Source organism: Erythrolamprus reginae, chromosome 8, assembly GCF_031021105.1.
Source record: "Erythrolamprus reginae isolate rEryReg1 chromosome 8, rEryReg1.hap1, whole genome shotgun sequence".
In the NCBI taxonomy this organism is placed as follows: domain Eukaryota; kingdom Metazoa; phylum Chordata; class Lepidosauria; order Squamata; family Dipsadidae; genus Erythrolamprus; species Erythrolamprus reginae.
The window spans coordinates 51,907,520-51,925,552 of record NC_091957.1 but is presented as its reverse complement, the minus strand read 5'-3'; the positions used below and the strand labels follow the sequence as shown (position 1 = coordinate 51,925,552).

At 42.8% G+C, this 18,033-nt stretch overlaps 1 protein-coding gene across 5 annotated transcripts in view; it reads right to left on the bottom strand.

The window, feature by feature from the left end:
- Nucleotides 1-17,250, bottom strand: part of THOC2 (THO complex subunit 2) — an 83,168-nt gene extending 65,918 nt beyond the window's left edge. For 4 of the 5 annotated variants that reach the window (XM_070759883.1, XM_070759884.1, XM_070759885.1 and 1 more), the window contains exons 1-5: nt 17,059-17,244; nt 5,401-5,444; nt 4,103-4,194; nt 2,873-2,924; nt 388-458 (exon numbers count right to left, since the gene is read on the bottom strand). In XM_070759883.1, coding sequence (XP_070615984.1) covers nt 388-458; nt 2,873-2,924; nt 4,103-4,194; nt 5,401-5,444; nt 17,059-17,141 — 342 coding nt within the window. In that variant the 5' untranslated portion in view covers nt 17,142-17,244. Of the gene's footprint in view, nt 1-387; nt 459-2,872; nt 2,925-4,102; nt 4,195-5,400; nt 5,445-17,058 lie in introns of all 5 variants that reach the window. The other variant, XR_011559768.1, reaches the window with a different exon arrangement.
- Nucleotides 17,251-18,033: the final 783 nt, after the last annotated feature.

Genomic DNA, 18,033 nt, shown 5'->3' with positions numbered 1-18,033 from the left:
TATGATAATTAATAAAAATATTTTTTTTTAAAAAAAAGAAGATCCCTAAATAAACCTTTGTAAATCTGTATCTGTGTAGTCTTTGAAAAAAATTGCTAAAATTTGCAACGCGTCCAAGACAAGCAGAATAAGGACCATGAAACGGAGGAAGCCAGGAGAGTAAATAAATTTTATCTGGTGTCACTTATCCTGAATTAAGATTCAGGATTGCAGTCGGGATTTTGGTGGTCATCCAGCTCTATTCCGATGTTCAGCAGAGATGTTTCCGTTGTAAATTGGGCGGCGTTAAAACAATTTTAAAAAGTCCTAAACATTTCCAACATATACACATTCAGGACAACTACTCTTCTCCTTGAATTTTTAAAAGCAACTAAAAGAATAACTCACCAAACAAGCCAGCACCAGCTGCATAAACTGGTCTCTTTTGCTCTTTTCTTCTAAACAACTGGTTTCGATGTCTGCAAAACCGACAAACGGCATCCGATTATTAAGAGCTCGTTATTTTATCGAGAACATCGGCAGTCCAATTCGGGGGCATTCCACCTTGTCCACTTTTAAGACCTGTGGACCTTCAACTCCCAGAATTCCCCAGCCAGCCGTTGGGGCCTGGGACTATGTTATAAGACTACGCTGTGGAATTTATTATTATTATTATTATTATTATTATTATTATTATTATTATTATTAATTAGATTTGTATGCCGCCCCTCTCCGAAGACTCGGGGCGGCTCACAACAATAAAAACAATATTATAGCAAAACAAATCTAATATTAAAAGCATATAAAACCCTATCATATATTTAAAAACCAAACAGCACATTCATACCAAACATGAAACAAAATATAAAGAAGCCTGGGGGAAAGGTGTCTCAACTCCCCCATGCCTGGTGGTATAAGTGAGTCTTGAGTAATTTACTGGGGGCCGTTCTAATCTCCGGGGGAAGTTGATTCCAGAGGGCCGGGGCCGCCACAGAGAAGGCTCTTTCCCTGGGGCCCGCCAAAATGACATTGTTTAGTTGACAGGACCCGGAGAAGGCCAACTCTGTGGGACCTTATCGGCCGCTGGGATTCGTGCGGTAGTAGGGGATTCAGGAGGTACTCTGGTCCAATGCCATGTAGGACTTTAAAGGTCATAGGTATTGATTTGACCGTTTCAGTATTTAAAAATGATATGGAATACGTGTGTAGATGACGTTAGCTAGCATGGTGTATGTGGAAAATAATCCATTGGCTATTGAGTATGATCTGACCACAGGAATCCTATATATCTGTATATCCACATCTTCTTAAATATCGGGCTGCTTCTTCAGACTTCATTATTCATCTGCCATTGGCTAACATTTCTTTTTGCTTTTTAAAACAGTTTTTATTGGACATAAATATTAAAAAAAACCATTTAAACCTTAAAGTACAATCAATACAAGACAAGACAAAACAAAAAAAACCCCATAAAATATATCCATCCTAAGATAAAATACAAGAAATAGTATAAGGGCAGTCTAGATGGACCATGAGGTCTTTTTCTGCCCTCAATCTTCTATGTTTCTGTTTCTATGTTTCTAAAATACATATCAACTTTTATATGGACTATGAATGTTAATATGCTTGTGAAGAAGGCACAAAAGAGGCTGTACTTCCTGAGAATGCTCAGGAAGATAAATTTATCTCAGCATCTACTGTTGTCCTACCATCGCAGCACCATTGAGAGTGTCTTGACATACGGCATTCTAGCTTGGTATGGGAACAGCTCTGTAGCGAAGAAAAAAGCTCTACAGAGAATTATTAAAACTGCCCAGAACATCATTGGGCTCCAACTACCCGCCCTGGATGACATCTTCACATCTTGCTGTTCTAGGAAGGTGCATACTATTCTCAAAGACTCTTCTCATCCTGCTTATAATCTCTTTGAACTGTTGCCTTCTGGCAGAAGATACAGAACAACTAGAACTCGGACCACACGTTTCCTGAATAGTTTTTATCCCAGAGCTATACTCGCACTTAACAACGAACTAAAGGGTCACCATCAGTGAACTGTTGGACAATATTACTCATTTTGTCATGTAGATGGTTGAGTGGTTCGGGGTGGGGAATTTGTAGTGGGTGGGACATTTATTCTTTTATTCTATTTTTAAATTTACCTATTCTGATTTTATGTATGGTGGGACTGGTCTCTGGGTGTCACACGACTTTCGTTGCCAATGACAATTCGTTGTTTTTGACAATGACAATAAATTAATAATAATAATAATAATAATAATAATAATAATAATAATAATAATAATGTATTAGATTTGCATGCCGCCCCTCTCCGAAGACTCGGGGCAGCTCACAACAACGATAAAAGCAATATTATAATGGCACAAATCTAATATTAAAATATTATTATTATTATTATTATTATTATTATTATTATTATTGTACAGTGATTTGCTTCGATGTATGTATGTTAAATGATTTCTTTTACAGTTTTTATTTATCCCTTTGTTTAATTATTCATTGATATTCACCTTTTATAATAAATATTGTATCTATTTCTTAAGTATCATTACTTAACGCTTCCTTCTTTAATTAAGAAGTTTGTTTTCATTCACTCTTGTAGTTATAGCTATATATATATTTAACATTTCTTTTCGCCTTTACGACAACCATGATAGTTTTGAGCAAACCCTTTAATACAGGGGCTCCCAAATTTAACAACTGTAAGGCTTGTGGACTTCGACTCCCAGAATTCTCCAGCCAGCATAGTCTTAAAGCTGCCAAGTTTGAAGACCTCTGTTTTAATACATGTCACTCAAGTCTTTCCAATGGATTTTTTCCCTTGAAACCTTTAAGAGAAGTCACACACTGAGAAAATTAAAGGAAGGAGGCTTACCTAATATGCAGAATACATCAGCAAGAATGGAAGGCATATCATCCCGAAATTCCTGTTAATGGAAATTATTACGTGAGATAAACATTTTAAAAAAAATACTTCGATCTGGATGTGCAGCTGGGGTAAAATGCTCTCAGTTCACTCGTGCCTGCCAGTCGTCAGAAAGCCGGACACGAAGGGTTTGCAAGGCTCTGCCCACCTGACTGTGTTCTTTTTACCCTCCTGGGCATGCGCAGAGGGTAAAAGAACCCAAATGGCAGCGTTCAGACAGAGCCTCTATGGGCCCTTACCATGGTTTTCTCCCCAATGAAGTGGTACCTATTTATCTACTTAAGTGGGACATGTTTTCGAATTGATATGTGGGCGGAAGCTGGGAGGCAAATGTGTTGTTGTTAGCTCTGGCTCAGCTCCTGCCCCAAGGACTGTGGATGTGGGGGAGACATCCACATGCTGCAGGCCTGTTTTGCCCCTGGTGGAATCTGCTGATGAAGGCTCCTCTGACCAAGAAGACATGAGTGACAGGGAGGAGGAGAGTGTGGCAGACAGCTCAGAAGGAGATCAATTATCTAGCTCCTCCTTGGATTCAGAACAAGAGTTAATGATACAGCCACGCATGCGGAGAGCGATGCATAGGCAACAACTGAGAGATTATTTTCAAAGAAAATGAGGCCACCTGTGGTTGGATGGGGCTATGGTCATTAGTGAGGCTGCTATAAATAGCAGCCTGTGGGTTTGGCCATTGTGGAGGATTATTTGATCATTGTGTTTCGTGACTGCTTTGCTGACTTTGACCTTTTGTGTGCTGATTTTTCCCCGCTTTGAAACTAAACCAGAGCAAAGTGTGTTTCACTTTGTGAAAGAAGGAGGACTGTGAATTGCCTCACAGCTGCAAGCTAAGTATCACAGAATTGATAAGGGACTTGCACAAATTACCAGTTTGTTTGGAGACAAGGGCTCTTTGCTATACAAAAAGAGTGCTTAGCTTATTTGAATTTTTGGTATAAAGACCATTGTTTTGAATTGTCAAACGTGTGTGTGTCTGAAATTGTATCTGTGCATTTTCGGGAGGATTCTACCAGAGAACTCAACAGAACACAAATGATGGGCAAAATCTATATCCGGCGTCATGAATCCACTGATCCCACCAGGCTTACAATTCCCACGAAATTAGTGTGTGTCAGGCCAAAGGTACTTGCTTCCGGAACTACCGTAATACAAACAAATACTTACTATAATATCAGTAAGAACATTTGAGGCTTGGTCATGCTTTAGATTTCCCTTAACAACGTGATACGCAAGCTCATAAAGTGCCTGCTGGACACCTGGAAGACAAGACAAAGGTGGAATTGAGTAATACAGTATATTCTTTTTTTTTTGGGGGGGGGGGTATTCAATTTTCTTTATTTTTTTCTCCAACATACAGTAAAAACAACACAAGCAGTACAAAAACATAGTCAGTGCCTAAAATAATAATATTTCTTTGTTACTTTAAACATTCAGAGAAAAAATCCTAACAATGCTTTTAATATATACTTTTTATCCTCTTCTTTGCTAAATGAATTAAAATTAACTACACATGAGACATATTTCATCTACAGACAACAATATTATAAAATCTATTCCCTTATACAGTGATACCTTGTCTTACAAACTTAATTGGTTCCGGTACGAGGTTCTTAAGATGAAAAGTTTGTAAGACGAAACAATGTTTCCCATAGGAATCAATGGAAAAGCGATTAATGCGTGCAAGCCCAAAATAAACCCCTTTTGCCAGCCGAAGCGCCCGTTTTTGCACTGCTGGGATTTCACTGAGGCTCCCCTTTCTGGAAAACCCCACCTCTGGACTTCCGTTGCCAGCGAAGCGCCCGTTTTTACGCTGCTGGGATTCCCCTGCAGCATCACAAAAACATGGAAGTCCGGAGGTGGGGTTTCCCATGGAGGGGAGCCTCAGGGGAATCCCAGCAGCGCAAAAATGGGTGCTTCGCTGGCAATGGAAGTCCAGAGGCGGTGCATCCCAGGGGCGGCGGTGGGTTTGTAAGGTGAAAATAGTTTGTAAAAAGAGGCAAAAAAATCTTAAACCCTGGGTTTGTATATCGAAAAGTTTGTATGACGAGGCGTTTGTAAAACGAGGTATCACTGTATTCCCTTTTTCTATCTATAATAAAACATAAACATCTTAACTCAATATCTAATTAAATGTATCCATTGCTCATTTATCCTCATTTCGTCATCCAGGTCTTTAGTAAATTAAAATTAAATCGTAATTAAGAAATTAGTTTTAGTTTCCAACCATTCATAAAACTTTTCCCAGATCTAATAATAATAATAATAATAATAATAATAATAATAATAATAATAATATATTGAAAGGAATATTACTGATACATATTTTAAAACCGTATCATATTTCACCATGTAGACCATTTCTAATTGTTTCTAAGTTGCAGTTGATGGATATGGAAAAGCACATAACGGTCAGATTTTTTTTAGTCTGATGTCAGTTACAAAATCCAAAGGCTTTCACTCACCTCTAAATGTTGCATTTTCAGAAAGAACACGACACAGCTGCAAGCTGGAAAGAAATGAATATTGTTTAGTATCTAGAATTGATGAAAGGTTTGCCAAGTGTATTATTGTGGCTATTCGTAATATTTTAATGTTCCATCAGACGCGAGGGACAGATCAAAAGGAAAATAATCAATTTCCCAATGCCATTAAACAGCTACGTTTGTGGCTGATTAAAGGTCGTAATCGGCTAGGCCATTATATTATTATGGTCTGCAATTCATTAAAACACCTTCCTTTGTAAGATTATTCAGACCTAGGAAATGTTTAAAAAGAAAATAAGAACTGTGCCTTTCGATTGTTACACACAACTGGAATGTTGACTCCTTTAATATTTTGAATATGGAGTTAAAAAGATGACATATAGCTTTAATGATAATGAACAGTTAATTTTAAGTAATGTATCAGAATAAGGTACTCTGGATATGTACTGGAGATACTTTTCAGATGCTATCAAACCTTTTAAAACTTTTAAGTGACTAAAAATATTGTGGTTGTTTTTTTTTATTACAACTTTGCAAAACACTAGTTTCAGAATGCTTATAAAAACCTAAACATTGGCAGAAATGCTAAATTTTAGATTTAAAGTTTTAATGATTACATTTTAAATTGCATTTTCATATTAGACATTTTGATCCGGGCAACATACTTTTAAAAGCCTTTTATTTAACTGGAACATCTATGTACTTGATGCTTTGAAGAGTGAATACTGTCTCTTTAAAGCAGTACGTCTAAAATTTGAACTCTTTAAGTCCAATCTGATGTTCAGAAATTTAACGCTTCACTACAAACTCCAAGGTCTAATTATGAAGATCCGTGGATTCTTTTCTACATTTTGAATTTCAGGCAGTTTCTCAGAGATTCTAAGAATCTACTAGCAGCGTCTAAGCAAATTACAGTTTAAAGACAAACTCCCTCTGTTTTTTAAGTTTTACACAAAGTGAATTTGTCTTTAAGCAGTATTTCTAAATATACCAAGCATGTTTCTGTTAACAGAAAGAGTTCTTTGGACATTCTTTCCTCTAAAATAAAATAAAATCAATACAGTGTTCCCTCGCTTTTCGCGGGGGATGCGTTCCAAGACTGCCCGCGAAAGTTGAATTTCTGCGAAGTAAAGATGCGGAAGTAAATACACTATTTTTGGCTATGAACAGTATCACAAACCTTCCTTTAACACTTTAAACCCCTAAATTGCAATTTTCCATTCCCTTAGCAACCATTTAGATTATTACTCACCATGTTTATTTATTAAAGTTTATTAAAAAAATATTTATTAAAAGCAGACAAAAGTTTGGCGATGACATATGACGTCATCGGGTGGGAAAAACCGTGGTATAGGAAAAAAACCCGCGAAGTATTTTTTAATTAATATTTTTGAAAAACCGTGGTATAGACTTTTCGCGAAGTTCGAACCCGCAAAAATCGAGGGAACACTGTATCTGTCTGCATTTTTGGCTGTAATAAATATGAAAAAAAGTATTGAAACTGACTGTCATTTAAAATTACGGAGGGACTGCTATCAATGATAGCCTGTCACTACTTATACAATAACTGACAGATCAGTTAGCAAAGAGGGTGGGTGAAAAAAAACCCGAGGGAGTTTGAAACATTCAATAGACAAGTACACGTTGACCAAAGTTGCTTTGAAGTTTTGCTATTGTTAATGTGATGCAAACAACAAAAGATCCACCCCTAATTTCTACCCAGATGAATACAATGACTGAACACAAAAGGCCAACTTACAACTGACCCCAAAATTTCTGATGCTAAGTGAGTTCGATCCTAGATAGAACCAAATATTTCTCTCTCTGGGTGCAATGAGAATATATCTGCTGAACAATAGAATAGAATAGAATTTTTTACTGGACAAATGTGATTGGACACACAAGGAATTTGTCTCGGTGCAGATGCTCTCAGTGTACATAAAAGGAAAAAAAAACCATTCATGAAGAATCATAAGATACAACACTTAGTAGTAGGAACAGAACAGAATAGAATTCTTTATTGACCAAGTGTGATTGGACACACAACAAATTTGTCTTGGTGCATAAGCTCTCAGTGTACATAACCAGTTTGGTGACAGGAAAGGCATCCAGCCAATAAAAATTCAGCTCCATTCAGTTGGCCAAGAGTCCACCCCAGAAGGGATTACGGGGTCTTTAAAAGATGATGATGATGATGATATATACAGTATAAGAACATAAGAATGCATTAAGGAAAAAAGAAAAAACCTCCTCCCTTTTCCAACACTTCCAAACTACAGGACATGAAATTGATTTTGACAGTACTAAATTAATTTCCAAAACAGAACACTACAGCAAAAGAATAATAATGGAAGCCATCGAGATAGAAAAACATCCCCAAAATATGAACAAGCGGGATGACACCTCCCGCCTACCAGACATCTGGAAACCAGCCCTCAAACGTAACCCAGCCATAAAAACTGAAACCAGACTCAGAACACACATTGCAAAACAATCAAGTAGCCTGCAAGCTCCAACTACTCAGGATATCACACCTCATCAACAACCATTAACTAATCAGCATACCTCAGCTACATCAACGACCCCAGGTGTTACCCCACTGACTCACCAGGAAGTTTCTACACAGCAGGCAATTGCTGAGCCATCAAACCACACCCAGCCACCAGTATTTTTAGAAGGAAGGCAGCTCAGGTCTCCCTGTGTTCGCCCTAGAACAAGGACAGAAACACCAGCCTGAGGATGACGAGTGGGACCTCGTCGAAACGTCGCCAGAAATTTCCAAATCCTACATGGGAAGAAACCCGAATATACCAAGACCATCATACCTGTACCCATGAAAATCTACGAAAACAAATTTGTCACCTGCACTATAACTGTCTGGTTTGGTACTGCAACCCAACAAGACCGACACAGACTTCAGAGGAGAATCAGAACTGCAGAAAACAGTGGCTGCCTACCTGCCTTCCATTGAGGACCAGTATACTGCACGAGTCAAAAAGAGGGCTGTGAAAATATTGACTGACCCCTCGCATCCTGGACGCAAGCTGTTTCAACTCCTACCCTCAAAACATCGCTACAGACCACTGCACACCAAGACAACTAGAAACAAGAATAGTTTTTCCCCGAAGGCCATCACTGCTAAACAAATAATTCCCTCAACACTGTCAAAATATTTAATAAGTCTGCACTAATTATTACTACTAGTTTTTTCCTCATCATTCCTATCATCCATTTCCTCCTACTTATGACTGTATGATTGTAACTTGTTGCTTATATCCTTTTTAAAAATTAATATTGTTTCCTCATTGCTTATTTGACCCCTATGACAATCATTAAGTGTTGTACAGCGTCCCCTCGATTTTTGCGGGTTCGAACTTCGCGAAAATTCTATACCACGCTTTTTCAAAGATATTAATTAAAAAATACTTTGCGGGTTTCCCCCCTATACCACGGTTTTTCCCGCCCGATGACGTCATATGTCATCGCCAAACTTCCATCCAACTTTAATAAAAAAATTTTTTTAATAAACTTTAATAAATAAACATGGTGAGTAATGATCTAAATGGTTGCTAAGGGAATGGGAAATTGCACTTTAGGGGTTTAAAGTGTTACGGGAAGGCTTGTGATACTGTTCATAGCCAAAAATAGTGTATTTACTTCCGCATCTCTACTTTGCGGAAATTCGACTTTCGCGGGCAGTCTCAGAACGCATCCCCCGCGAAAATCGAGGGAGCACTGTACCTCATGATTCTTGACAAATGTATCTTTTTTTCTTTTATGTACAGTGAGAGCATGTGCACCAAAGACAAATTCCTTGTGTGTCCAATCACACTTGGCCAATAAAGAATTCTATTTTATTCTACAGTGAACCCTCGATCATCGCGAGGGTTCCGTTCCAGGACCCCAAGCGATGATCGATTTTTCGCGAAGTAGCGGTGCGGAAGTAAAAACACCATCTGCGCATGTGCAGATGGTGTTTTTACTTCCACCGCCGCAGCGCGTTGCTGGGGAGCGCGCGCGCGTTGCTGGGGCCGCTCCCCAGCTGGGGAGCGGATCTGGGGTTTCCCCAAGCGCGCGCGTGTTGCCGGCTCCGCTTCCCAGCTGGGAAGCAAAGCTAGGCTGCCCCAAGCGCGCGCGCGTTGCTGGGGCTGCTCCCCAGCTGGGGAGCGGATCTGGGGTTTCCCCAAGCGCGCGCGCGTTGCCGGCTCCGCTTCCCAGCTGGGAAGCGAAGCCAGGCTGCCCCAAGCTCGCGCGCGCCGCCCGCCCGCCCGCCCACGCTGTTGCCGGCTCCGCTTCCCAGCTGGGAAGCGAAGCCAGGCTGCCCCAAGCTCGCGCGCGCCGCCCGCCCGCCCACGCTGTTGCCGGCTCTGCTTCCCAGCTGGGAAGCGAGCTGCCCCAAGCTCGCGCGCGCCGCCCGCCCGCCCACGCTGTTGCCGGCTCCGCTTCCCAGCTGGGAAGCGAAGCCAGGCTGCCCCAAGCTCGCGCGCGCCGCCCGCCCGCCCACGCTGTTGCCGGCTCCGCTTCCCAGCTGGGAAGTGGAGCTAGGCTGCCCCAAGCTCGCGCTCCAGCCCACCGCCGCTGGGGTCTTACCGGGGCAAGAGGGGGAAGACCCAGGGAAGCCTCTGCCCGGCGGGGAAACTCCACCATCTACGCATGCGTGGAAGGGCACGCATGCGCAGATGGTGGAGTTTACTTCCGGGTTGAAAACTAGCGAAATAGCCCTTTCGCGATCCTTGAGGACGCGAAACTCAAGGGTTCACTGTATTTCCATCTACTGGTTCTTTCACTACTATCTTCCCTTCTTTCCATGTTAGCTGAAATTTGCAAAAAGAGCGCCAACAAAGAAGGACAAATGTCTTCATTTCAACACTGCCTCGGCAATCGATGAACTCTGTGGGGCTTAAGAGAAGATTTAAAAAACAAAAAAAGGCCACAAAGCAGATGATTTCTTGTATTAACAATGATGTGAACTAATTCATCGGACCAGAATATCTCCGAGACCGCCTTCTGCTGCACGAATCCCAGCAACCGATTAGGTCCCACAGAGTGGGCCTTCTCCGGGTCCTGTCAACTAAACGTCAGTTGGCGGGCCCCAGGGGAAGAGCCTTCTCTGTGGCGGCCCCGACTCACTGGAACCAGCTCCCCCCAGAGATTAGAATTGCCCCTACCCTCCTTGCCTTTCGTAAGCTGCTTAAAACCCACCTCTGCCGCCAGGCATGGGGGAATTGAGATACTCTTTCCCCCTAGGCATTTACAATTTTATGCATGGTATGTTGTATGTATGGTTTTTTAGTAATGGGGTTTTTAAATATTTTAAATTGTAAATGATTAGATTTGTCATGAACTGTTTTATTGTATTGTGAGCCGCCCCGAGTCTACGGAGAGGGGCGGCATACAAACCTAATAAATAAATAAGTAAATAAGTAAATAAATAAATAAAAAAATAAATAAATAAGCATTCTTCAAAGCTGACAAATTTTAAAATGTGTGGATTTCAATGATCTTCAGCATTCCCAAACTTTGGGAGCTGAAATCCACACACCTTTTAAAAGTTGCCAAGGTTGAAAAACAGGGGATTAGATGATATAAGAAAAATAATCTTAGGGATTATTATATGTCCCTGAGATTACCACCCTGTAAGGTTGAAGTTATGTACACCTCACGACTTCTTTCATTAGTGTCAAATCTTTTAGGAACCCAATACCTTACTTACGATGGAATGGGTTTAATTTTGCTCTTTGTTCTCTTTGAAGATTATACACTTGGATTCTTACTTTTCCTCTAAGAAGGAACTACTTAAAATGTTTTTAAAAAAAACCACAGGAGCAATTCTTCACCAAATACTTTTAAAATTTCTAATGACCACGTGAAAAGAGGTATAGATTTGCCATCCCTAGTCTGGTTATGATAAAGAGAAGGCAGTTTTAAACAAAAATGGGCAACTCTGCCACACGAATCCCAGCGACCGGTTAGGTCCCACAGAGTTGGTCTCCTCCGGGTCCCGTCAACTAAACAATGTCGGTTGGCGGGACCCAGAGGAAGAGCCTTCTCTGTGGCGGCTCCGACCCTGTGGAATCAGCTCCCTCCAGAGATTAGAACTGCCCCCACCCTCCTTTCCTTTCGTAAACTCCTTAAAACCCACCTCTGTCGTCAAGCGTGGGGGAACTGAAACATCTCCCCCTGCCTATGTAGTTTACTGTGTATGATATGACTGTATGTATGTTTTTTATATATTGGGGTTCCTTGTTTTTAGACTTTTTAAAATGTATTATTGTTATTTTAGAGTCTAACTATTAGATTTGTCACTATATATTGTTTTTATCATTGCTGTGAGCCGCCCCGAGTCTACGGAGATCTAATAAATAATAATAATAATAAATAACTCTGCTAAACTCTTTAATTAATTCAAAATGAGGGGAAATCAGATAACCTAAATCAGGCCTAAAATTGCATGGCTCATTTCAATTACTGGACTTTAGAATTAAGAAAAGTTCTTTGCTAATGTTTAATTACTAATGCCATGTTTCCCAAACTGTCACTTTGAATTTGCACAGGTTATTTTAAATTTTCAAGGGAAGTGCATCATACTGAACATCTGTTGCATAGTGTACTTCTAGCCTAATATCACTACCTTCAAAAATGTAAAATATCCCATGTGTGAATTCATAATTGTTACATCTCAGAGGAACTGTATCAACACCACCAAGAATGGCGTGAACTGGGACAATTTGGAAACCTCTCAACTAAATTCCTTTACCGAGGGATCGTAAATAATTGCAGCATGTTCCTTACTGGAATTATACTCGTCAATTGGTTCAAAATGCCAATTTGTAGCATTAATCTGCCTTAGCTACATTGAATATTGACGGCAACACTCTGCACCTTATTAATCACAAAAGTCTTTCCTGCAAATGAATGGGTTTCAGACCCATGTTTTAAAGTGAGATGGGTCTTAAGTTGGCATCAGTATAAGAGGACAAATAATACAACACACAGGAGAGTTGATAAGGGGCACTAAGGGAATACTAACAGTTGTGTTTGTGCACAGATACGTTACATAAACAACTCAATGCTTCTTATCCAGCTTAACCCTATTTAGAAATGGTCTCCTGTAGAAATATGTGCGTATTAAAACCGTTTCCACAGCTGCATTTTCTGGCCTAAATCTTGTCACATAAAATGAGATGTCCTTATAATTCAGAGGGATCCGAAATACAGTGTTCCCTCGATTTTCGCGGGTTCGAACTTCGCGAATAGCCTATACCATGGTTTTTCAAAAATATATTAATTTAAAAAATACTTTGCGAATAGCCTATACCACGGTTTTTCCTGCCCGATGACGTCATACGTCGTTGCCAAACTAATAATTTTTGCAAATAAATAACAAAAGCATAATTATTGTTAATAAATAATTATGTTTATAAATATCAGGATCACTAAGTGCCTTATTCAATGGTGAGTACCAGTAATAATAGAAACATAGAAACATAGAAGTCTGACGGCAGAAAAAGACCTCATGGTCCATCTAGTCTGCCCTTATACTATTTTCTGTATTTTATCTTAGGATGGATATATGTTTATCCCAGGCAGGTTTAAATTCAGTTACTGTGGATTTATCTACAACGTCTGCTGGAAGTTTGTTCCAAGGATCTACTACTCTTTCAGTCAAATAATATTTTCTCATGTTGCTTTTGATCTTTCCCCCAACTAACTTCAGATTGTGTCCCCTTGTTCTTGTGTTCACTTTCCTATTAAAAACACTTCCCTCCTGGACCTTATTTAACCCTTTAATATATTTAAATGTTTCGATCATGTCCCCCCTTTTCCTTCTGTCCTCCAGACTATACAGATTGAGTTCAAGAAGTCTTTCCTGATACGTTTTATGCTTAAGACCTTCCACCATTCTTGTAGCCCGTCTTTGGACCCGTTCAATTTTGTCAATATCTTTTTGTAGGTGAGGTCTCCAGAACTGAACACACTATTCCAAATGTGGTCTCACCAGCATTCTATATAGCGGGATCATAATCTCCCTCTTCCTGCTTGTTATACCTCTAGCCATGCAGCCAAGCATCCTACTTGCTTTCCCTACCGCCTGACTGCACTGTTCACCCATTTTGAGACTGTCAGAAATCACTAATGGTGAGTAAATGGTTGTTAAGGGAATGGGAAATGGTAATTTAGGGGTTTAAAGTGTTAAGGGATGGCTTGCGATACTGTCCATAGCCAAAAAATGGTGTATTTACTTCCGCATCTCTACTTCGCGGATAGTCGACTTTCGCGGGTGGTCTCGGAACGCATCCCCCACAAAAATCGAGGGAACACTGTATAGCGAAGTGGCAAGCCACTGACCAGTCCATATTTTTAAAGCAACTGATTAAAGAAAGATCAAGAACAACTCTGTTAGTAGAAAATACAGCAGGATTTGGCCTCTGTTTACATGTGTGCTTGAGGTTTCCTAATCCAAATGCACTTATGATTCATCCGTTCTGAAAAAAATAAATAATCTAATGCATATTTCCATTTGAGAAATCATCGTTAACATTACAGCAGAACTGTAAAGAAGCCGGGCTTATTTGATTTGAAGAGATTAGTGTACATTGCTTCATTATTCATACTGGTTTCTTCCTTACCAATAAAAGCTGCTGAAATAACCCAAAGGATTATCAACAGCATGTTAGTGCTAATCTGCAATGTTACTTTTGGGTTGCTTTTGATCAACGTGTACGTTTTGAAGCCTTTATAAGGAAGATATTACAGATTTCTGACTTGTATGTCAATCAACCATAAGCCCTACATGGCATTGGACCAGAGTACCTCCGGAACCGCCTGCTACCGTACGAATCCCAGCGGCTGATAAGGTCCCACAGAGTTGGCCTTCTCCGGGTCCCGTTGACTAAACAATGTCGTCTGGCGGGCCCCAGGGGAAGAGCCTTCTCTGTGGTGGCCCCGGCCCTCTGGAATCAACTCCCCCCGGAGATTAGAACTGCTCCCACCCTCCTTGTCTTCCGTAAACTACTTAAGACCCACCTATACCGCCAGGCAGGGGGATTTGAGACACCTTTCCCCCAGGCTTATTATAATTTATGTTTGGTATGTATGTGCTGTTTGGTTTTTAATTATGATAGGGTTTTTAGGGTTTTTTTAATATTAGATTTGTGCCAGTATAATATTGTTTTTATCGTTGTTGTGAGCCGCCCCGAGTCTTCGGAAAGGAGCGGCATACAAATCTAATAAATTATTATTATTAATTATTATTATTATTAGAGCTGATGAAGAGGAAAAGCAGAAGAGAGGGTTCAAATTGACTTAAGTCCTAATTTCTTAAGGATCCTGGTTTTGTGTGAGATGCAGCACAACTAAACGTGTTCTCCGAGGAATTTCTTTATAGTTGGAATTAAACTGTGGGATTCATTAGCTCAGAAAATAAGACAGCTAGCTTCTTTTCTCAGCTGCTGGTGGAAATGAAAAAAAAATATTATTATGAATTTTAGAAATAGTCTAACACAACACTTTGATTATGTTTTGGGGTTTTACTGGTATTACCTGGATTCATTTGATATGGTTTTTTTCCCCCAAGTTGCTATACATTTTCTATGAACAGCAAAAGGCAGCTTAAATATATTGCGGTTAAATGGAAACTAACTGGGATTTGAGCACATTAGCCGCCACTAGCTGTGACTCCTAATGAGCTCCACTGAAGGAGCCATGCTGTGCATGACAATAGCATAGAGTAAAACAGATTAAAATAGATACATGGGCAAAGTCTCCAAAATTATACAGAGGAATGTAAGCTTTACAGGACAATATTGGACGCCGGAAACAGCCCTCACTGAGCTCAACTGGACTTTGTAAGAACATTTTGGATTTTAAAAAATATATATTTTACATGTGTTCTTGTCCCCAGTCCATGGCCATGATTTAAGGGATTTAGCAGAACGACAGAGGTGGAAGGGACCTTGGAGGTCTTCTAGTCCAGCCAGAGAACCTAAACCATTCCAGATAAATGATTCTCTAGTTTCTTCTTAAAAACCTCCAATGTTTCAGCACCTCCGAGGCAAAGCATTCCATTGGTCAATTGTCCTCGCTGCTAGGAGGTTTCTCCTTAATTCCAGGTGTCTTCTCTCCTTGACGAGTTTCCATCCATTGTTTCTCGCCTTGCTTTCTGGTGCGATGGAAAATATTTGTGGCAGCTCCTCAAATATTGGATAACTAGCTTATCATGTCCCTGCTAGTCATTTTTTTCTCTAGGCCAGGAGTAGGTAAAGTTGGCTCTTCTATGACATGTGGACTTCAACTCCCAGTATTCCTGAGCTAGCATGATTGGCTCAGGAATTCTGGGAGTTGAAGTCCACAAGTCACAGAAGAGCCAACTTTGCTTACCCCTGCTCAAGACCAACCAAACCCAAATCCTGAAACGCCATTAGGCTAAGAAGAAGCCCAAGTGACAGATATTTGACTAGCCTGGAAAAAGGAAAGAAGAGGGGAGAGGACAGGAGGGTAGAGAGATAAGGAGAGAAGGGAGGGGGGGAGAGAGAGAGGAGAAAGGGAGAGAGACACAAGGAGAGAGGAGAGATGGAGGGAGAAGAGAGAAGGGAGAGAGGAAAGACAATTAGGAGAGGGAGGAGGAGAGAGAGAATGAGAGAAGGGAGAGACAATGAGGAGAAAGGAGAATGAGAGGGAGAGAGAAGGGAGGAGGAGAGACGAGAGACGAGAGAGAAGGGAGGGGAGAGAGAATGAGGGATGGAAGGAGAGGAGAATGAGGAGAAGAGAGAGAATGAGAGAGAGAGAAGGGAGGAGGAGAGCGAGAAAGATGGAGGAAAGAGAGACAATGAGGAGAAGGGAGGAGAGAGGGAGAAGGAGAGATGGAGGGAGAGAGGAGAGAATAAGCAGAGGGAGAGAGAGAAGGGAGGAGAGGAGAAAGAGAGGAGTAGTAGTAGAGGGGGAGACAATGAGAGATGGTGGAAGAGAGACAATGAGAAGGGAGAAGAGAGAATGACAGAGGGGCAGGAGGAAAGAGAGGGAGAATGAGAGATGGAGGGAGAGAGAGAGGAGAGAATAAGCATAGAGGGAGAGGGAGAAGAGAAGGAGAGAGAAAGAGAGGGGGAGGAGGAGAGGGGGAGACAATGAGAGATGGAGGGAGAGAGGAGAGAAAAGGAGGAGAGAGATGGAGGAAAGAGGGGGAGAGAGAAGGGAGGAGAGAAGGAGAAAAAGAGAAGGGAGGGGGAAGGATGGGGGTTGTTCAGGTGGGGTTGGGGGGAGGGGGAAAGGGGGAGGGGCCAGGGAGATCACTCCTTGCAAAGGATGAAAGAGGAGCCCTCTTGGGCGGCTCAACCTGGACACTCTCTTCCCGGCGGGCTGGAAACTCCAACTCCCAGCATTCCTGCCGCCTTACAGCCGAGGCCAAGGCGGGGCGGAGCATCTCGGGAGTTGTAGTCCCAGCGGCCGACGGGCTGGGAGGGTGCGGGAAAGAAGCGGGGGCTCCGGGCCCGGGGATGGCGAGCCCAGCGGTGGCGGGGGCTGAAGTCGGCCCGAGGGAGGGAAGGCCCAGGCGGCCGGCGGTGGGGAGGGGAATGGGCCGGCGGCCGGCCCGCCCACCCGCTAACGCTTCTTCCCCTCCCCCTCCGCCCCCGAACTCACAAGTCGCTCTTGCCGGATTTCTCCCAGTTGCGGATCCACTCGGCCGGGAGTACCGCCGCCACCATCGCGGATGCCGCCGCCATCTTCCCCCGTGTGGCGCGGAGAGCCCGGATGCGAGAACGACGACGGGGCCCTGCGAGGTCAGAGGGGACGGCGGAGAACGGCCGCGCGGGGTACGCCGGGAAAGCGAGCCCCGCAGCGTTGAGAAAGAGGCGGTGGGGAGGAGGCGGAGCCAAAGGAGGGGGCGGAGAGAAGGAGGAGGCGGAGCCAGAGGAGAGGGCGAAGGGAGGGAGGAGGAGGGGGCGGAGGGAAGGAGGGGGCGGAGCCAGAAGAGGGGGTGGTAGGAAAAGGAGGAGGCGGAGCAAAAGGAAGGGGCGGAGGGAAGGTGGAGAAGGAGCAAGAGGAAGGGGCGGAGGGAGGAGGCGGAGCAAGAGGAGGTGGCGCAGGGAAGGAGGAGGAGGAGGAGGAAAGCGGCGGCGGCGGGGACGTCAACCAGCAACCTTCACCCTCCGTCCCAAGGGAGCCGAGAAAGCTGCGGTAGGTGAACCACAGAATCAATCCCCCGGCCGGGAAAGCTGTTTCCCTTCGCTTCGCTTGTCCGCTAAAGGCGGCGCCGCGGGAAGCCACCGAGCCCGGCTCTGGGATGGACGGACTGACGGAGAGGTCGGAAGCCGTAAACTGGGTTTAGGGAAGCCCTAGGCTGTTGGCGGAGTCGAGGGAGGCCGCGTGGTGGTCGTCGGGGTTTTGAAGCCCCCCCTAGGATGGGGGTCCGTCCGTTATATCAGGGGTGAGTCTCCGTCGGAAGGACTCGGGAGGGGGTTGGGGGCTTCGAACTCCCGGCAAGTTGCTCGGCTTGGGGAATTCTGGGAGGGGGAGGATGGGGTGGGGGAGGTTGGACTAGATGGCCCACAGGGTCCCTCCCAAGGCTTTGCTGTATCTATCTATCTATCTATCTATCATCTATCTATCATCTAT